At 37.1% G+C, this 23,103-nt stretch overlaps 1 protein-coding gene across 1 annotated transcript in view; it reads left to right on the top strand.

The window, feature by feature from the left end:
- The window catches only part of CCDC148 (coiled-coil domain containing 148), a 146,120-nt gene that overhangs the window by 75,873 nt on the left and 47,144 nt on the right, over positions 1–23,103 (top strand). The window contains 1 exon segment of the mRNA XM_060151487.1: positions 11,783–11,923. Coding sequence (XP_060007470.1) covers positions 11,783–11,923 — 141 coding nt within the window.

The raw sequence follows: 23,103 nt of genomic DNA on the forward strand, positions 1-23,103 counted from the left end.
AAAAATCCCCAAGACATTTGCACATAATGATGTATAGAATTATTGGTCAGTTACATTAGCTCTGTAATGACAGATAGGATCTTTTTTCTAGCTGGGAGTAATTATCTATACGCAGGAAACTTGCAGTAGAACATAGACTTAAAAGACCAAATTCAAATGTCTAAATCTCCTGGCATAAGTAGCAGTTAGATTCACACCATCATGCTTTATATCTTCTGTTTAATATGTTTTTATGGATTAGGACAGAGTTGTCTCCTTGGCTGAATAGTATATAATTTTTTATAAGGGGTCATAGCTATTCCTTCAAGAAATGTATACAGAATAAGTAATTAGAAGGTTGGGGAAATTGGAAGAACTTATAAATAAGCTTCAGTGGAGTTGTCATTTAGAAGCAAAACTGGTTCAATCTTGAACATAAAACAAATGAATTCAAAATAATGCAGATTGTTCTAGTTTTTTATCTGCTCAGAACATTCATTTCAGAGGTTTACCAAGACTTTATGGAAAAGAATAAGATTTCCCATCTCCACGAACATATTGTAATATCAGTATAGCATCCTGCCTCTTTCTTAGTATCTATTTGGAAAAAGTTCAAGGTGACAGGATTTATCATCTTCTGCATGCTCAGGGAATTGATGTCTGTAACTTCCATTAGCATTTTTGGGAATCATCTGAGTGAGCCCCCTTTGCATGCATATAATGTTTCCTTAATTTTTCATCTTACCTTTTATCTTCCCTTTCTCCCTTTTTTCCTATTGCTTTTATTTTTCCCCTAGGAAGATATTGCTTATGTTTTCTGATATGTTCTGACTGTTCTTTCTGCAGGAAGGCATTCAGGCAATACGCATAAATCAATATGCACTATATCTAGTTTGAAATATTTATTGCTGAATAACATACTAAGTGAAGGGGGGTTTTGCTGATGATAATGGAAGTCACTTTATGATTTTTCCCAGTTAATCTTCTTGTGATCTCCACTTCTCTTCTTGGCCCCCCTTTATAAGTAAGATGTAATGAGTTTGTGTGAAGAGATTAAAAGTATTGCCAAGTTCTTTAAATTATCTGTTGTTGATTCTGTGCTATATCTAGAAAGAACTGTGTTGGTAAGTAAGAAAAGTATTCTCATTGATGGCTTCCTATTTGGGTCCTATGAGTTAAGGAAATCCATAAACTGTAATCATTTTTTATCACACTCTATAATCACTTTCCTTAATTTTTGTTCTCAGCAGTGGTCTCCATTTCATAGCTCCAAAATTATCTTATTCTCATAAAAAAAAAGTCTATTCCAGTGGTTACTGATCTATGAGCATTTCTCTTAAGGTTTTATTCATTAAAGTAATAACTCTAAGGGAAAAATATCAGAGATTTGAGGTGTATGGTTATGCTAGTATAAACCTATGAATTTAAAAATAGTTTACTAATACTTATTTACATTATATAATACATATCTCCCTCTTTCTCCCTATAGACAGCATACCATCCTAATTATAGGAAAGGATTCTAGATAAGTCATCCTTTCTGTAATCTATTTCACTTGCATTAATTAGGCAAATGTGCTAAATATTTTATTTGTATTTTATTTTTAACCATAGCTCCAGATAAGAAAGCTCCAATTGCAGAATCAAAAGTGTAGTCATTTCTGGGGTTGGTGGCTTTGTGGAAAATCCCTGATACTGAAATTAAACTTAGGGCTCAGCAGAAAGTTGTCTCAACTTTCTTGCAAGATGTTTGTTAGATCACAGATATCTTTAATAATGACTTTTACAGAGTACCTTCTATGAATTTAGCATTGTAGTTGATTTTGTAGATTACAAAAATTGTCTAAACTTTGACCTCAGAATATAAGAAGCATATAATCTAGTTGAGAACTGGGATATGTATGTGAAATGGCTAATTAACAAAACCTTTTTTCTTTCTTTTTTAAAATCTGAGATATAATTGACATAATTTTGTGTTAATTTTAGGCATACAGTATAGTGATTTGAAGTATGTATATATTGCACGAAATGATTATCACAATAAGTTTAGGTAACATTCACTACCCCATGTAATTACTATTTTTTTCTCTTGTGATGAGAGCTCTTAAGATTAACCCTCTCAGCAGTTTTCAAACATACAATACATTATTGTTAACTATAGTCACTATGCTGTACATTATATCCCTAGGACTTATCTTATAACTGGAATTTTGTGCCTTTTGACCCCCTTCACCCATTTTGACACTCCCCACCCCCTGCCACTGTCTCTGGCAACCACCAATCTGTTCTCTGTATCTGAAAGTTTATTTTTGGGTTTGTTTTTTGTTTTAGATTCCACATGTAAGTGAGATCATACAGTATTTGTCTTTCTCTGTCGACTTGTTTCACTTATCATAATGCTCTCAAGGTCTATCCATGTTGTTGGAAATGGCAGGGTTTTCTTTCTTTTTTATGGCTGAATAATATTCCATTGTATTTGTGTACCACATTTTCTTTATCCATTCATCTGTCAGTGGACACTTGGGTTGTTTCCACATCTCAGCTATTTTAAATAAAGCTGCAATAAAGTTGGGGGTATAGATATCTTTCAAGATAGTGATTTCATTTCCTTTGGGTAAATACCCAGAAGTGGAATTGCTGGATTGTATGAAAGTTCTATTTTTAATCTTTTGGGAACCTCCATACTGTTTTCCGTAGTGGCTGCACCAATTTACATTCCCACCACCAGTGTACAAGGGTTCCCTTTTCTCCACGTCCTCTCTAACACTCATTAATTCTTATCTTTTTGATGAGAGCCATTCTTACTCATTCAACCAAGAAATATTCATTAAGCACCTACTTTGGGTGAGGCACTGTTCCAGGAGTGGGGTTAGAAAGTAAAGAAGGCCAAGTCTCTGCTGTCATGGAGTTTAAGTATAGTGAGAAACAATGATAAGAAAATAAATCAACTGATCAATAATATAATATTTTCCAGTTTTATTGAGAAATAATTGACATACCTCACTGTATAAGTTTAAGATGTACAGCACGATGGTTTGATTTACATTTATTGGAAATGATGACAATAGCTAAACAATAGGTTTAGCTGTCCATCATCTCATATAGATATAAGAGAAAGAAAAAAATTCTCCTTTTGTTGAGAAATCTTAGGGTAATAATATAATTTTATATAGTGGTAAGTGGAATGAAAATAAAGCAAGGTAGTTAAAGAGTGCTTGGATGTCATCTATTTGTAGACACTATCAAGGATGCACATCAGAGATTGGATTGACAAATGGTGGAGAAGTCATTAGGAAGGGGCCCTGAATGACCTTGAAGGACAGATGAGCAGGAGTGAGGGCTTCTTGGGCAAAGGCCAGTGACAGAGATAAACATGGGTGTGTAGCAGTAGAGAAGAGAGGAAGAGACAGGAGGAAGAGGACGGTCTGGCCTATTTGCTCTGGGGAGTAATAAATAAAGTCATATGCGTGAGGTCAAGTTCACATATGCCTTAAAAGATTGAGTCCTCCTTTGAATAAGGTGATGTCCAAATAAATAAATGGCCATAGGAGCCACTTGAAATGGTAGCAAATGCAAAGCCACTGCTATTAGAATCATGTGTAAGGGAGCAAAAATATGTGAAAATCCAATAGACAAATATCTACTGAATGGGTTGAATCGAAATGACACTGAAGTCAGGAAAGTCAGCTAGAAAGCAATTGCAGCAATCCAGGAATATAGTAAACATTTGTGTAGCACTTATGCTTTCTTATCGCATTTATTCACCCATTCAGATGTATTTATTGAGCATCTATTAGGTGTCAGGTGGTGTGTAAGGCACTGGAGATACCATGGTGAGCCAATCAGATATGGTCCCTTCTTCATGGAGATCACAGTCTAGTGGGGTAACAGACACTGGTAATGTAATCACAGGACTGAATGTCTGATTTCAAACTGTGATAAGTACATTGAAGAAAAAGTAAACAATGATATGGGAGCATGCAGCTAGAGGGCTTTATCTCCTATAGGGTGGGTGGGTAAGGCTTCCCTGACAGACGCTGGAGCTGAAATCTGGGACTAAGTATTGGTTAGGAAAATGTGTAGATGAGGCAAAGAGGAGGGGAGGAGCATTCCAAGCAAAGGAAATGGCATGTTCAACATCCATGTAGCTGGAGGAAATGTGGCTTGTTTAGGGGCTGGATGATGGCCAGGGCTCCTGGAGCAAGAGGGTGAGTCTGTGATTGGTATGAGGTTAGGAGTTGGGGCTGCAGACATAGGCAGGGCCAAACCCTAGAGGTCTTGTAGTCCATAGTTCGGAGTTCAGACTTCACCCCAAGAGTGCTGGAAACCATTGAAAGTGTAGGAAGTGAGATAGGGGGGTGGGTAGGGAATGAAACCAGAGTGGATGCAGGATATATCTGGGTAGCTCTAGGATGGGAGCCCTGAAGATAGAATCGAATGTGGGTGCAAGTGATAGTTGGATGCACAGTCTGCAGGACTTGGTAATGGATTAGATGTGGAGCGTCAGGGACAGACAGTGTCAGGATGATTCCTGAGTTTCTGGCTTGTGCACATTGATGGTATTTGCACAGCAGTCCTGTAAGGTGTGTGTCATTGTTATCCCATTTTACATTATTCCGGAGTTACAGGTGGTTGAACAATGTACCCCAGGGAATACTATTAATAAGTCACAGGGGTAGGACTCAAGGTTTCTGACTTCAAAATCTGGGTTCTCTCATCATGCTTCTGGGTTGATTGTATTATAGAAGGAATAAGGACTGTGGCTTAATGATGGCAACACAGTAGCTTTGGTCTTTATATCAGAGAGCCATAGAATCTCAGCATTGGAAGCGATTATAGAGAACATCCTGCTGTGTTTTTCAAGCTTCTTTCACTGTGACCTACAGTGAGAAATGTATTTTACATCACAAATGAATACACACACAACACACACACACACACACACAGATGCATACACACAATGGAAATTAAAATTTCTTGAAACAGCATTACTGTAATGACATGAGATGCTCTCTGATATTTTCTTCCATAAAGAAATGCTAGTTCCCATCCATAAAATTTATTTCATTATCCACTAATGTGTTGTAACCCTTTGTTTGAAAAACCGATTTAGTTTTCATTTTTCAAAGAGGATTTGAGGCCCAGAAATGGGAAATGATTTCCCTAGATCTCATAGCCAGCAGGCAAGTGATTTCCTGACTGTTAACCCCATTTTCTGTCTCCATTATACAATCTGGCTTTGTCAGCTTCGTAAATAAAAGAGACTGATAGGTTTGTAACTTTTGTCCCTTAGGAAAAAATATATGTTGATAGTTTTCTACTTATTAACATTTAGTTTATTTCTTCCTCTGCAAGTCTTGTTTTACACTAAGGTTAAGACCCTCTGGGACCCAATGAAATGAAACTTTGCAAGATTTTATTTGAAAAGAAAAGGACATGAAACAGTCAAGATAATAGTGCATAATCATTGAGATTCTGTAAACGACTGATAAAAAGTCACAGAAACTGGAAAGTAGTTATCAAAGAGAGGTGATAAAAAATGCACTTATGCGGCTTCCCTGGTGGCGCAGTGGTTGGGAGCCCGCCTGCCGATGCGGGAGACGCGGGTTCGTGCCCCGGTCCGGGAGGATCCCACGTGCCGCAGAGCGGCTGGGCCCGTGGGCCATGGCCGCTGAGCCTGCGCGTCCAGAGCCTGTGCTCCGCGACGGGAGAGGCCGCAGCAGTGAGAGGCCCGCGTACTGCAAAATAAATAATGCACTTATGAAGTCACCCAAGAAACCAAGGGACAATTGTGAAACCAAGAGGAAAAGCCAAATCTTTCTGCTAAGCAAAAATGCTAAGAAGAGTATAGAAAGCTTTAATAATGTATGTGAAATCACAGGTACTGTATTTCATGAGTGGAGTTTAAACATAAATGGAACACATTAGATAAAAATGCTTAGTTAAGTAATATTGAAAAATGGTGGGACATGTGCAAAATTTAATGGAACTATCACACTGTTGAAGATTTAATAAAATGAAAATTTGAAGTTTACTCAGCTGAACTGAATTTAGAAGCTTATAGAAACATTTAAGGAGAAGACAGAAAAGGATTTGCTTGACACTTTTTTGGACACGTCCTCTAACATTGCTAGAAATAGGAATTCATTGTTGAAAATCCTGACAAGGTTTTCTGGATATTTTCCCTGAGGCAATCAGAGGTGGAGCTTGGGAACCCTGGAAACAGCTATAACCAGGAAAGCAAGGATCCGTCATCACAGGGTGGAAGAATCAGAAAATGGTAGCATGTCTGAAGAGGGTACCTTTCTTTCCAAAGACCAATCCAGTGGGGAGAAAGGGAAATACTGTCAATCTAACTGACAGGCATAGTCTCAGAGACTTTTCCATGCATTTACCAACAAGTATTTCTTGAACCCTTACTGTGTGCCAGATGCCATGCAAGGCCCTGGAGAGAGCCCATGAATAAAACAAATCTGGTCCCTGCCCTTAAGAAGTTTGTAGCCAAGTGTGAGAAATAGGCAAATCCACATGGTTCCATGCTGATGTGTGCTGTAATACAGGAGAGGGACAAGGTGCTAGGGAAGTAGGGAAGTAGGGAAGAGGCAGCTGACCTGAACATGGTAACTTAGGGAAGGCTTCCTGGAGCAAATGATGACTAAGCTTAGGGCTGAGTAGGATAGGGAGAAGTTAGCCAGATGAAGCGTGAAGAAGATAGCTTGCTTGTTTCAAGGATTACTTCACACCATGTGCTTAATGCCTTTATAAAGCATAGGCCTGGCACACAATAAGCCTCATATATGGCAGTTTTTAATATTTTATAATCATCAGTTACAGGCACTGGTCAATGGTACTTTTCCCATATAAAACAACACACATGATACAATGGTCCATAAATAATGGCAGATGGAATTCACAATTAATGTTTAATTGTCTGTTATTATTTAACAGGCTTATAAAACACTAACGTTCCTCATTGCAATTCATTTTGCTTGAAGAAGACAATTGCAGAGCGTGCCATATTGTGGTCTCTCTATGTAAGGAAAATATAAAATAGAATCAGAATATTAGGACTTAAAGAAAGTATAGAACTCACCTGATCCAGTCCTCTCCTTTAACATGCAAGAAAACTAGGTTAGCCATTTGCTCAAAGTAACATTGTTGTCCGTTAGTGGCAGAGAGAATACAAAAAAGCTGGTATTCTGACCAGCAGTTCAATACTCATTTCCTTTATACTGCATCGCGACTTAGAGTTATTTTCAAAGCTTTCAATTTTGTGTAAAATTGTGTTAATATTGTTGCCTTGATGTTAATTTCCACTATTGCCTTTGAAGTTTTCATGGGTTTCATTTTGTGTTTTTCTAGTACTTTATTCACCCTGAAAATATGTATGTTAATTAATTTCCCTTGAACCATTTAACTTTTACATTAAGAGCAAGGGATACATGTAATAGTACTAACCATTTTCATTTTAAATCCTTAATTTATTATTTGCAACAGATGAACATATTTTAAACTTCATTTGTTCTCTGTTAGGTTAAGGTTTCATTCAAAGACTGTATTAACTAAAGAACTGGGAAAATGTCCTGTAGTTAATAATCTAAATAATGCTTTCCTTATAATGCGCTCCTGACTGCCACTGTGGTAGTGTTCTTTTGTGATTGCTAAACTTGCATTTGTTTCATGATTTATGGTGTGTGCCCCATTTAAAAAACTACCATAATCTTATCTTTTCTGGAGAATAGGAGAAACATCATTTAGACTTGCAAATGACAAGGAGGGCAATTGGGTAAATTGGATAAACTGGGTTACCTGAGTTTTATTGATCTGGTTATTTTCTTGCTATACTTACCTTTTTAAACAGAAATCTTGACCAGTTATAAGTGTTTGCTTATATTTGGCTTCATAAATCATATGACATCACATGTGCAGAGGTCATTCAATGATAATTCCCATAAATTAGTCTTAAATCAAAAGGTGATAAGACTAGTTTCAAAACACAAACTTCTTTCAACTGAAATTTATAGAAATAGTCTCAGTACTTGGAAAGGATGAATGTATGCTATTTTTCTTTACATTAGTTCACTGCATCTCTGGTCTCATTGTCTGAGAACCTTGAGACTACAGTCTTTTATTATACAAATCTCTTTGGACATATATTTTATGGTTTATTTTGTTTTTTTACAAAAATTTTAGTATGGAAAAATGTAAAAACATACAAAATCTATCATTACTCAACTTCAACAATTATCAGCTTATCAGTCAAATACCCTTACGTACTCTCCCATGCCCACTGGATAATAGTTAGCAAATCCCCAAATATCATATCATTTCATATGTATTTCAGTATATATCTCTAAAATTAAAGACTCTTTAAAAAAAATAACCATACTATGATCGTACCTAAAAGCTTTAACAGTTTCCATAATAGTATCAACTAATTAGTCAATATTGAAATATCTCTAATTGTTTCAAAATTTTTTTACATTTGGTTTATTCAAGTCAGAAACCAAATATTATCCACATATTGCATTTGGCTGATAATGTTTCTTAAATCTCTTTTAACTCATATTTTCCCTTCCTTCTTTTTTCCTTGTAATTTGTTAAATCCTTGAAAGTTTTTCAAATTTCAATTTTGCTGATTGTATTCCCATAGTGTTCTTTAATGTGTTTTTCCATTGACTGAATTTTCTGTAAACTGATAGATAGGTCTAGAGATTTGATCATATTCATTTTCATATTTTGGCAAGAATGGTTCAGGAGAATGTTGTATACTTATACCAGGATGCCAAAATGGCTGCTTGTTTCTCTGTGATGTTAAGATTATTCAGCGTTTTCAACAGTTGTCAGCCTGATCCATCCATTATAACGTTTCCTATCAGCTGTCAAAATGAAGTTTTTAGTAGCAATTGATGATCATGAACGAGGATCCATTATTTCATTATGTGTTACAATATGGTATATTCTCATGCTATCATTTATTTTTATTTATTTGGTTCCACTTTAAAATGTTATTTTGGTAAATTAAATAGGTACTAATCGAGCACCTATGATGTGCTAGCACTCTGCTAGACAGTATAAGGGGAAAACAAAATATGTATATATCATGGACTCTGCTCTAAATGAAAATAGAAACATTATGCTCAAAATGATTAGAGAACAGTTATCATATGGTAAGTGAAATAAAAGAGAGATGAGTGTGGGTTGGAGAATGTTTCATCGAAAATGTGAGACACATGGTGGACCAAGAAGCACTTTATGAAATAGGGGGGAACAGAGGGCATTTCAGGTGGGGGAATAGTTTCGGTCACGCCATGAGGCTAAGGACAAGATGGTGGTATAAGGAAAGGCACAGGAAAAAACCTACCTAGAGATTATACATTAGCTAGGTTAAAGTAGGGCATTGGTTGGAAGTGAGAAAGCTAAATTATTTAGGTCATATTTGGAGAAATTGACATCACCCCATGAGCTTTCTGGTATTGTTCTAAATACATTTGGCACATAGACTTTGGATGGACTAGGAAATTACAGCAAAGTGGCTTAGGGAAATTCAGTAGTCTAGAAGCTGATTTGTTATAAATAAAAGCCCATCTGAGCTTAAGAAATATAAGATTGTTCAAGTAATAGGTAAAATGTAAAGAATTAGTCATGTTGATAGATGTACATAGTAATAAAAATGGAAACTACGGAGATACTTGTGGTTTCACAGAACAAACAAGATTGAAAGAAGAGGCAGATGCACAGGACTTGGTGTGAAGCTATGGCAAAGTTAAAGAAGTCGAGTTTAATTTTGGAAATGTTGTGTTTTGGGTGCACATACATACAGCAAAGTCTTTAAGCATTTGTTAGGATGGGATTGCAGACAAAAATGCAGAGTTGCTATTGTACATTTTAGAGTCAGACCAACAGAAGTGATAGGTTAACTCATAGGAGAGGATGAGCACATCAGATAACGAACAGAGAGAGGCTGAGGTTGAGAAAGGATAGCAATAGAGTTGCGTATAGGGTAGACACAAGAAGCAGGAAGAAGAGAAGAAGGTAGTATTCATTGGTGGAGAAGCAGGGGAGAACAGTGTTATAGCCAAGGAAGGAAAGAGTTTTAAACATGAAGAGATGGTTGACAGGGTTAAGTACCAACCATGAGGTTAAGGAAAGAGGGACCGAAAACTATCCTTTAGGTATTCAGGAGAGTGATCCCTGGTAGCGCTTGATAGGACACTTGATTTTGATATAGCATGTTGCAGATGGAAGGTGGGTACAGAAAGGAATAGTTGGGAAGTAGGAGGTCAGGACAGAAGGCATAGATGATCTTATTCTAGGAACAGGGTTCAAAACAAGAAGATAAATACGGCCAAGATAAGCCGTAGATGGGGAAACCTAAGTGTGCTTGAAAATCAAGGGTCTGAATTTCCTTGGTTATTTTGATAAATAGAGCAAAATATATTTTTAGAAAATAAACTTTGAATAATGAAAGTGCAAAAAGAGCTTAACTATTTAGTCATTTTAGCTCATCATATTTCTATGATATTTTATTTATTCAATTTTCACTTTATATATTACCATAATGAGTCATGCTTATATCAAATATGTAAGGCAAAGAGGTATTAAACTGAGAATGCTAGTTTCTTCCTTTTCCAAAAAAAATTTCTGCATACCTCTCCATCTCCCTCCTCTCTGCTTCGTTAGCTACGTGTGTACATGGAACATGTGTTTGTTTTTATTTTGTTAGTTTCATTGGTTTACTGCTTACAAAGATAATACATGTTTATTGTAAAAATGTCACTTGGCATAGAAAGGCTTAAGGATAAATTTTTAAAATTCCATGAAATGCTACTATTCAGAGATAACAATTATTATTGTTTTGGTAAACCTCCTTCCAAATCTCTTTCTATGTGTAGATACATAGATGATAATTTATATTAATGAGATCATACTATAAATGTGGTTTTGCACCTGCTTTTTTGCATCTAATAATATGTTGTGGATATTTTCTATGTTGATGAATATGGAAATATAGATCCTTTTTCAATGGCAGTCATTGTATGACGATACCATAATTAATTTAAGCTATCTCTTTTTGCCAGACACTTAGACGCTTTCCAGTTTTTCTGTTTAAGCAGAACTGCAGTGAATATTCCTCATGGGTACATTTTTGTGCACTTGTCCAGTTGATTGTCTTCTTTGAATAACTTCCCCAAAGTGGGGTTGTGGGTCAAAGACTATGCATGTTTTCTCTTGTGATACGTATTTACATATTGCCCAGTGTCCTCTAGAAGTGCTGTGCCAATTATACTTCTACCAGTAACACCTGTCAGTACCCAGAAATTTCTTTTAAATGTCTTAACATTTTTTTCATCTTCATTCAGGCTCATTTTATTCACTTACAAAAATCAGGATGAAATATATCAGTAGTTCTTAAAAGTTTTAGGATATTAGGACCATTTGAAAACTGTTGACCAGAAACTGGAACTATTGTTCCAGAAAATCACAGCTGTGCAAAAACACAAAACTTTCCCATAATACTTATGAGAGTTCACAGATCCTTTGAAGTCAGTTCACGGACTCTTTAGGATTTCATTCCATGAATCCAAGTGAAGAATCTCTGAATGAGGTGATTTTAAAGTTGCTTTCTCCTTTTAATACTAACACACACACATCTTGCACATACATCACACGCTCATGTGCACACAGAATTTTAATGTGTACTTGGAAAATCTTTGACATCTACTTGATTCAGAACCTAGTCTCCTTGTGATCTGTGAAATCACTTGAGTGTGTATAGTTATTGGAATGAATTTCTATTTCAGGTTCTTCAGTGGCGAGCCCACCAGGAAGAGGTAGCAAGACTGGAAATGGAAATTTCTGCCAGAAGGAGAGAAAAGGAAGAGGAGAAAGAGAAACAGTGGAAGAAGAAGGAATTGTTACAAAGAGAAGAGAAGAAAAAAAAAGTATTTATACTGTTGCTGTGAATGTGTGAATGAATGTTTAATTGCCTGATTGAGATTTGATTGACCTTGGTGTTTGGCATGGAATCCTCATAAGCAGTTCTTAGAAAGATTCATAAGGTTCTAGTGGAGTCTTGCTTAAATATATTTGAGCTTCAAAGACATGGAGGAGAACCCACTTTATTGACCTTCACAAGCACAAGTACATGTGATTAGAAGAGATGCTGTAGATAAAGAAAAGATAGGGTTTGTGATTGTTGTTAAATCGTGTACTAAGTAGGGACGTGGCAAAACCAGAGGTACTGGGGTACCATTTTGGTTGACTGCAGTACAGCAAATGACTATCAAAAGATGTCCTTATTGGGAAAATACATTATACTGGGGTCAGTACAATTCATAGAATACCAAAAGGCCCTTTAAAGAATTTACTTCTTGGTTTATTATGTGTTAGATTGTTTGGTTTTTCATATTGATACAAATTCATCATCTACTTTTGAACGAACATTTGTTTCCCAACCTTCAAAATATTAATCAAAACACTTATTTTTTTTTATTTTTTTTTTTTGGCTGTGCCATGCAGCTTGCGGAATCTTAGTTCCCCAACCAGGGGTTGAACCCATGCCCTCTGCAGTGGAAGCGTGGAGTCCTAACCACTGGACCACCTGGGAATTCCCCAAAACACTTATTAACAGCTTTAAAATGATTTCTGACAACCTGTGGAAAGTAAAACATATTCAGAGGAGATTTTTTAAAAATATATGGGATATTTGTTTAGATATTTTGTTTTTCCACACCACAAAAGTGATAGAATTTACAGTAAAAAATATTTTTCTTTAAGATTTTATGACTTCCTTGGAAATGATTCACAAAAGGCAATTTATGATCAACTCTATAACATAATGAAAGGAACTTCCATTAACCTGTACACCTGTATTGGCTTGATCTGCATGATATGTAAAATGTTTTCTTTTGGAGTTGCTTAAAGTGCTAAGAATGACTAATTCACAGTCCTTGATGAGTAAATTTTTGCTTTTGTGAACACAATTGATACTTTATATGGTCAACCAGGTTTATGAAGCTCTTGTCTAGAAGTTTTTCCTTTAAAATTAAACATGAGGGAAAAAAAAGGCACTGTGGTTTTTTAGCTAGAAGTCAGATTTCTGCACTTTATACTTCAGTTGCCATTATTCTTGCTTGTTTTGTGCTCTTATATCAGCAAATTGGTGTAGAGTCAGCATGTGTAAAAAACAACACGTAGAGAAGTTATATGATTTTTGACAAAGTAAGCTGCAAAGAAGACATAATTTACAGTCTAACTTCTAAGGAAGTTGGGTGATTTCATCAAGTCCCCATCAAGAGAGAAACTCATAAATATCAATCATGTTTCAAATAACATAGGTGAACTATACACATCTCTGTGGGAAAACTTAACAATTATTAACTATTATGAAACTACATATCCTTAGAGATTTGTCATCTACCTGGGCACCTTTCATAGCCCTTCCTCTCTATGAATTAGTATAATCATGAAAAGTACCGTATTTTTAAGCATTTGTTTGCATGTAGTGTCATTTTAAGTGCCATATAAAGAGATTTAGATACAGTTCCGCTTTCTGGGAACTTACAAAGACAGTGAAAGAATACACAAATTAGTAACTCAAGTATTGAGAATTGAAGTAAGTGCATTTCATTGTTAAATTAAATTTGAGTTGGGGAATTGGCATGGTTATACAGGAATGGATAGACAGACTGCTTGCTGTTTTCTCCTCAGTCTCTTAGATTTCTGGAAATGAGAGAAAGGTGTTTTGAAAGATGAGAGAGAGACCTTTATTAGCTTGCAGATAAGCTATTGACATTTGGCTTGAAATTTGGCCTGACACCAAAACAACAACAACAAAACAAACAGTGATGGAAGGAATAATTAAGCTCTAAGCCAAATTCATGGTCAATCTCTTGAAAGTGTATGGGCCTGAGGCATATATTTTATTTTATTTATTTTCTTTTAAAAATTATTTCTTACATTTAGAAAAAAAGTTTAAAATACAGAGATTGATGTAATAAATACATTAGTACTCATCACCTAGCATTGAAACTGTTGACATTTTCATTCTGTTTCAGGTTTATTTTATTTTATTTTATAAATAAAGTTGAAGTCTTCTTTTGAGGACTTAACTCAGTACCATTTGCCTTCTTACCACACCAAAGGCAATCTCCATCATGAATTTTATTGTTATCTTTCAGGCTATCTATTGCTTTTAACATATTTTAATATGTATTTCATTTCTCTTACTTCTCTCATGAATATTACCACACTATTATTCTGCAGCATGTACTCCATTTACCCTTACATTTTGAGATATAGCCATGTTAATACACAGAGAGCTAGTTTATTCTTTTAATGGCTATATAGTGTTCCACTGTAGAACTAGGATACCATTTATCCCTTCTTTTAGTGGATAACATTTAAGTTTCTTAAGTTCTGTTCTTGAAAGTGTGCTGCAGCAGCCACTTCGTACATATTGACCAGGGCATGTATGCACAGCTTTCTCTAGGGTGTACCTGGGGTGGGAATCACTATGTTGCAGGATGTGTATGTTTTCAACTTTATATAAGACTTTTTTTTTTACTTTATAAGACATTAAAACTATTCTTTTTGACTTTTGCCAGTATGCTAAATGGGAACAGTATCTCAGTGTTTTAAATTGGATTCTCCTGGTCACTTGTGAGATTGGAAATCTCATGTTTATTGGGCAGTTTTTTTCCTCTCTTAATTTGCTTATTCATGCTTCTTGTCCATTGTCTATTTTTTCTTTATTTAATCTATAGATGTTCTTTATAAATTCTGAATATTATTTCTTTTTATCAGTTACATGAGTTGCAAATATTTTCCTTCATTGGTCATTTGCCTTTAAATTTGCCTCAGTGTCTGTAGTTCCACGGAAATTTCAAATGATCAAATAATTGAAGTTCTTAAACTTTTTCTTTGTGAATTGTGCTTTCCTTTATGAACTATGACCTGGTAGTGAGAACATCTCTACAGAGAGCTTTTATGTTTGCCTCTGCTAAGGGCCCTATGCATTTTACTGGCCCAGGACCAGTTTGTATATTAACTTTGAGACTTGGGACCCATGCTGTGAGCTGGGAGTGGGTGCTGACTTAGCACTCATGCACAGCACTGGGGTTCTGCACTTGGCCCTTTTCTTCCTCTGGTCCCAAGCAGAAAGTTGGCTCCTTTGTCACTCTCCTGGGGAGTGGTCACGGTGTAGCTAGTTTCCCTTGTGTGTATGGACAAATCCTATATGATTTCTTTCTCTTCGTAGGTAGCTTGGTTCCTGCACCCATGTGCACAGGTCCCACAACTAACACTGAAGGCCTGGCCACCAGCTCCTCAGATGTATCTCAGGTCCAGTTCTCCCCAGGAGTCACTTGACTTTGGCTCCTTCTCACTGCTTTGACTTTGAGTTCCATCTTTATTTTCAGCACTGGGACACTGGGTGTGTGTGTATAGTTGTGATATAGTTTGTCCAAAATTTCTGTGTTTAAAGTGGGAAAAAAGATTTCTATGTCAACTCAGACATACTGACCAAAGTTCTGACTACCTTTATATATACTAAACACAAATCTAGATTCCCTTTGTTTTAACTATTTTACGTGTTGGAGACAAATTTTAGTTCTTCAGTGCTTAATAGAAGCTTGGCAGAAAACCCCCTACAGACAGCCTCCCCCTGACTTGAGACTGGTTGCTTTATTACCTGGTGTTCTGTCTCTCCCCATCTACTGTTTCACTTGCCTGTCTCTTCTCGTAAGAGAGCAGCAATAGAGGTAGAGAAACTATGCCATGCATAGAACCCCACATTAGGATTTCTGAACAAGAGATCAGCTTTATCCTAATTCTTCTTCCCAGTAATTTGTCTTTTAGGAAATAATATTTTCTTTTTGTGGGAATAACATAATTTGTATCCAGTGGCAAAGTTTATCCTAGTAGGTGCCCAGCTCCTTGCAAATGTACATTTATTAGATCACTTTTTTCTTTTGTGCTTTAAAACTCTAGTTGAACATAATATTCAGTTTTCATAGTTTTATCTCAAGACTCAAGGAAAGTTTTGATTCATAAGCTGTTAGGTGACAATGGTAATATTTCAGAAGCATCTCTCCACTTTTGCAATTGTCATGGTAAAATCAAGAGATGATGCCTTTCCATAAACTATCCCTAGGAGCTATTGTAAGAAACAAGACTACCATGCTAGATGAACCTCAAAATGCCTGATATGTAATATTGGTCCCAGAACCACCCTTTTACTAGGTGTGGCTCTTTGGATGGCTTGAATAACAAAGAAATTGCTCTGCATCACAGCATTTTAGGAGGTTTTGTTGCTGCATGATGCTTGGCATTCTATGGGATCCAAGGCGCGGATATTTTCAGCCTTGCTCCCAAAATGGAGATTTTAAGCAAGGCTCACAGAAAAAGGAGACATATCCCTTCCTTGATTTATCGTGTCACAGTTCCCTCCCAATTTTCACCAACTCTGAATCCAGCATTGAAACCACTCATATTGCACAACTGAGGGGTGGGGAACATAGTCAGAAAAGTCAGAATAACTCCACCAGCCGTGTGACCTTCAGCCTTATCTCAGAGATGTTTCTGGGGAGCCTCAAGTGACATTGCACCAGTAAATACCAATAGACCCAGTCTTCAGTAGAACCTTGGCACTTGGGTGCTTCCCCTTGTCCTCAGGTGACCTGGCAAACACTCAGAATTATAGTCATCTGACAGATAACCAGGGAAGAGAGGAAAGAATCTAAAACAAAAGAGGGGAGGCTATCTTAATCAGAATGCAGGCGAAAGGGGTGGAACAGTACTACTTCTCAGAAGGTTCAAGAAACTCTGTGCTTAGGAGGGAATCCAGAGTACATTCAGATCAAAGCCATTCTCTCTATGTGGGGATTTATGGGTTCTTATGAGAGTAATTCATTATGATATTATGAAATCTCTTCTCCAGCGTTTATCAATCTAATAATATACTGATCTAAAGAGCCAAGAGTAGAAAAAAAGGTGGACACAGAGAATGATAAAAAAAAAATTCCCAGGTTTTAAACTCTGCTTCTTCAAGATTGTTGGGACTTAAAGGGGCCAATGGATAGCCCCGTGACAGACAGCCTTCTAAGATGGGCCCCGAGACTTTCTGCCGTCCCGGGATACATACCTGTATAATTGCCAGGACTGTAAATACCTAATTAGGTTATATTATATGGCACAGACAACGTTGAGAAAGGGAGATTATTTGGGTGGACGTGACCTAGTCACATGAGCCCTTTGAAAGCAGAGAGGTGTCTCTGGCTGGTCACAGGATGGGTAGCCAGAGATTTAAAGTATAAAAGGGACTTGACCCACCATTGTTGGCTTGGAGATGGAGGAGATCACATGGCAAGAAATGTGGGTGGCCCCATAGGAGATAAGAGTGGCCCTAGCTGACAGCCAGAAAGGAAATAGGACCCAGTAACCTATAGTCCTATAATTGTAACAAACTGAATTTTGACCAAAAAAAAAGGAATGAGCTTGGAAGCAAATTTTTCTCTGAAGCTTCCAGATGAGAAATCAGTTTTGGCAACACCTTGACTTTAGGCTTGTGATGTCATGAGCAGAGAGCCTAGCCATGCCTTTCTGAACCTCTGACTTATAGGATTCTGAGCTAATAAGTGAGTATTGCTTTAAATTGCTAAATTTGTGGTAGTTTGTTACACAGCAATTTAAAAAATCAATACAGATTTTGGTATCTGGACGTGAAATGCTACTATAACAAATACATAAAAATGTGGAAGTTTTTTTGGAGTTGGGAAGTGGAGAGAAGTTGGAAGAATTTTGAGGAGCATGATAGAAAAAAGACTAGAATGCCTTGAACATACCGTTAGTAGAAATATGGATAAGATGTGGCTGATAAGGGTTCAGAAGCAATGAACATATTATTGGAAACAGGAGAAAGGAGGATCTATCCTAATGGCAAGGTTCTATCTCCATCTATCCTAATGGCAAAAGACTCTAGAGTTAAGAGTTTATTTCCAACAGCATGGCATAGGGAAAAGACTGAAAGTGTGAATGTACAACCCTTTGTTATAGTCTCGAAAAGATCAAAGGGTCAGTGTATCCATTCATATAAGCAACACTTCCAAGAGATAAGGGGTGTTTCTCATAGATACTCTCAAACTAGAGAGCCTCAGAGAAGTTTAAGGGCAGTTTCTCACAGCCACATCAGCAGGAGGCCAAGAGAGAGAAGGGTTCATCTCAAAAAGACCTGTGTTTATTGGCTTTTTTCTAACAAGGTGAATCCCATAAAATCCACAAAAGCCCATTTGGTTCTTGGGGAACGAAATGCTCTGGGGAGCAGAGGGAGGGAGAAAGACTGATTGGTCTAACTGGATCCCACTTAGACTAAAATGACTTAAGATATACTGTCAGTTTATGTAATGTACCACTGGGGACCAACTGAATTGTGAACACAAACAAAAAACACTGTGGCAGCACTCAGTCATGCAGTGACATTCAGATGATCTCAAATTGGTATACAACACTTTTTTACATTTTTATAAAATGGAGAATATGGAATATAAAAACTCTCATAGACTCTTTCGACCTTAAAAACATGTCTTTGAACCTCTCTGAACGCCAGTTTGACCTCTGCTCTAAAATCCGCCCACCCAGATCTCTCACTGCAAGCATCTCTGCATAGGGACCACCTGCAGCTAGAGCTGAAGTAGCCCCATCTGGCTGAGGACCAATCTGTTGAACTACTTCCCACCTTCGGTTTTGTGGTGCTCTCAGTTACTAACTCCTAGAAATGTGATCTTGCAGTCAAAGTTTGAGCGGGTGTTTTTCTTTTAATTTTTGGTACTTTTATTTGAAAATCTGATGAAATACCCAAAATATTGGCACCATAAAACCTAGTAGGTAAATTAACTATCAGGATATTACAATGGTCAAAAAGAAAAGATAGTTAAGGTGTATTTTATGTAGAAATGACTCCAAAATAAACTGGGGGTTCAGACTTTATCTTCTGAATATTTAACCAGTCCTCTGAATGATATTGTATGAGTAAAGAAATGAATGTGGTATGGGAGAAAAGAAAATAAATCAAGGATCATATAATTTAAAAATATTCATAATGTTCCTTATTTTGTCATTAAAATTTAGAAATGAACATTAACATAGCTTGTTAACTGATTATGACCTTCTAATATGAGTCTAAATGTAGGGTCAGCTCTCAGTATATGAGTCAATAGGTGACAGAAAAGTAGGATGGTAATCCAAGAGGCTCACTTTTCTGGTTTCCATGTCTTTTAAAAGTGAAGATTTCCATTAGAACTTCTTTTTTAAAAGTGGAAATTATGGAATCTTCCTACTCTTTGTCAGGACACAATTTTAAGAAAAAGTCAGATGGAGGGGAAAAAATACCCTAGATGATCAAGAGACAGATGTATTTGTTTTTCTGTAAAAGATTTCCCAGTAGGCAGTTTTAAAAGTCTTAAAAATTAACTCCAGGTGTCAATTTTTGGCTGCATTTTCTGGCTAGGTCTTGATTATTCACAGTGATATGATTTAATTAACAGACACCTATACAATGCTTGCTATGTGCAAGGCACAGTTCTATGTTCATTTAATCTTCTTAATAACCCTAAGGGGTGGGTACTAATATGATCTTCATTTTATAAATGAGGAAACAGAGACACATAGAGGGAATATAATTTCCCCAAAGTCACATAGCCATTAAGCAGTGCAATTAGGATTTGAACCCAGGAGGTCTAACTCCATCGTTCATGATTTTAAACACTGTGCTGTGCTGCCCATCACGGTGATTGCTGTTTGCTATTAATTTTGTGATTAATCAATTTTGAGAAAACTTGGTTTCAAACTGTTTGCTCTAGGGTAATTTTCATGGCTTTGATCCTGTCCTAGTGTACTCAGAACTGTTAAATTGATAGGTAATTGATAATTTAAAATCTCTTTAGTAGTCTGCTTACTAGGAGTATTTCTTTCATGTTTTACAGGTACATGCAGTCTGTCTTATTAATATTCTCTCAGGATTTCTCTCCTTGGGTTAATGAACCACTATAGCCAAACACTTTACAAGAAGCCAGACCATTATGGTTTGATCACAGTTGAAGTGTCAAGTATAAGACATGTGTTATGAGCAGGTTAAAAAAAAAAACAACAGCTTCATTGCCTCCCTGGTGTTGCTCTTTTGTTAAGTTGACTGAAGAAAATATTAACGATTTTGATTGTGATTTTTTTTTTTTACCTCTCAATATCTTATTTCACAAGAAGAAAATTTCCACAGGCTTCCAACATTGCATCTACCAACCTATCAGAATCTGTACCCACTCCTTTCCTTCCCTCCTTTCACAATGCATTAAGTATCTGTACTCCTGTCTATGGCCAGCCCCTTCACTTATGCACAGAATCCTATTCCCTCTCTCCTACGCAAGGTCATCCAAATCTCTCTCCCACCACCACTTCCCCCTTTTATTCTAGATCTTTCCTATTAACCTATAAATATACCATTCTCCCTTGTATTTAGAAACACACTCTCCCTTGACCTCATGCCTCCTCTGTTAAGAAAATCTCACCATCCTGTAGCCTCTACACACTGTCCTCGCTTCATCCCACCCATTGTCGCTTGAGCCATTTTGTCCCTCGATTCCAGCAAAGCTGTGCTTGTCAAGGTCATCAGTGATCTCCATGTTGCTAATTCCAGGGGTCTGTTCTCAGTCCTCACTTTACTTGAACTATTAAGATGGAAGTGATCACTGCCTCCTCTTTGGAAAACTTGATATTTAGCTTCTAGGAAGTCATCCTCTGTTCTTTTATCTCACTGGGTTCTCTTTCTCCATAAACTTGGATGGATCCTCCTCATCGTTCTAAGTCTTCGAGTTCCCTGGGGCCTCGGTGCTCTAAGTATGTGTACTTTACAGGGGATCTCAACCAATCCAATGTACTTCATATGCCATTTATATGCTGACTCAAATTATCAATTAATATCTCTGGTCTAGATTTCTCTCTTGAACTGCAAACTCACACATCCCACTGCCTCAAATCTAATTTGACCCAAATGTAATCTCGTTTTTCTCTCCAAACCCACTCTTTCCCCATATTCCTTTTCTCAATAAATGGAATCCTATTCTCCCAGTGCTCAGGCCAAAAGCCTTGATATTTTGACTCTTGTTTTCCCCCCTCACACCCTATACTCACACCCTTACCTATTGTCATGAATAGAAGGCTCTGTATTCCAAATCAGAACTATTATAAACCTCTTACTCTTCTAATTCATTTCTCTGCCTCCTCCCTTTCTCTTCCCTCCCTCCCCCTCCATCGATTTCCCACGCAACAGGCAGAGTGATGCTTTTAAAAGGTATGTCAGATTATGTCATTCCCCGCATTACGCTCAATATCTCTTGGATCTCATATCCTGCGACTTCCCCCATCACTCCTCCTGCTCCAGCCATCACAGCCTATTTCTTCCTCCTCGAACACCCTAGCACATGTCCCCTTAGCCTTTTGCACTGGCTGTTCCTTCTGCCTGGAAGAGTCCTCCCCCAGATGTCTGTATAACTCACTCTCTCACTCCATTCAGGGTCACGCTCAAATGTCATCAGAGAGAATGTCTATCCTTGACTACCAAACTTAAAATAGCATCCTCCTTCCTTGTCACTCTGTCCATTTACCCTACTTTATTTTTTTCTTGGCATTTATCGTTCCTCTGACATATCTTTATTTATTTATTGACTGTCTTCTCTTTCTCTTCTAGAATGTAAGCCCTGTAAAAAGGGGGGATTTGTCCATTTTCTTCATTGTTTTATCTCCCGTGCCTGACACAAGGCACTCAATAAATATTGTTTGAGTGAGTGAATTTAATGTATGAGCAGAATACAACTGTACTTTGATGTTGAGATATAGAGGAAAATATGCCAAACTAGGAGGCCCTAACAAGGTGGATGACCTTGGGCAAGATATGTAGGCTCTGCAGGATTTTCCCTCCCCAATTGTAAAATGAGGTGTTTGAATTAAATGATTGCTAAAATCACCTCAGCTCTAAGAAGTCATGATTGAATGACTCTGAGGTTTGATTACTTTTCACTTTTCACTCTCCCTGACACTTCAGGCTTTGAAATACAACATCCTCAGTATATATACTCCCTTTTTAATGAATAGTGAAAAGAGAGAAATTAAACAAGATTACAGACAAATTCATTTTAGCAAAATCAACATATGACACGATCATTATGTAATACTTCAATGCCCAGACTGAAAATAGACCTTACTCCTAAAGAAGACATAACAGTTATTTTTAAATCCACCTGGAATTTCAATTAAGAGGGAGATAACTAATGTGTTTACACCAGAATACTTTCTTGGCTCATCATGCTCTAAGGATATAAGACTACATCACGGCAGAAAATAGCTATTGCCAATTCGAGTAGGCAGCTCTGCTAGGAAAAAATGCTCACATAAGTGACCAAAGTGAAATCACCTAAAAGATTCATGTTATTTACTTACACATATAGACATCACCTACTTCCAAATAATTTATAATAAAGGCACTAACAATATTGTGCTAGATATCTACCCGTTAGGGCGTATCTACTCTCCATCCTGCTCTGTGTCCCAGGGAGTTGTCCTGTAGAAGGCTCCCTTGCCCTCTGGCTTCTGATTGTGTTCAGTCAAAGTGGAACACTAGAGATGAGGATGAGAGAGGAGAGTGAGGTTGGGAGAGCTGCTCCCCCAGCTCCTGGCCCTGCAGAGTTGTATTGACTAGCTGTGTCCTCCACCAAAGGTCTCAGCCCGTCAGGTGGCCCTCCCCACACAGCCTTCTCTGGCTCTCGGTAAAGCAGCATGGCTACTACATGATCCCTTGTGATTGCCCTGCATTCTAACCTTCTTTGTCATTGTCCCCTTATTACATTCTTCTGGATTTAACCTAATTTTGAGTGTGCCATCTGTTTCCTATTAGGAATCATTAAAATAGAAAATTAGTAAGAGAATAAGAGACAAAAAACTAAGAGGATGGGAATATAGTTATGTCAGCAAACCAAGACTAAAAAGGGATGCTGTAATTGAACATGGTTAAAGTTAAAAGGAAGCATTTAGCTCTTATTTGCTAATAATAGACAACATCTAGCACATCAGGAGCTGG

This window comes from Lagenorhynchus albirostris, chromosome 6 (assembly GCF_949774975.1).
Source record: "Lagenorhynchus albirostris chromosome 6, mLagAlb1.1, whole genome shotgun sequence".
Taxonomy (NCBI): Eukaryota; Metazoa; Chordata; class Mammalia; order Artiodactyla; family Delphinidae; genus Lagenorhynchus; species Lagenorhynchus albirostris.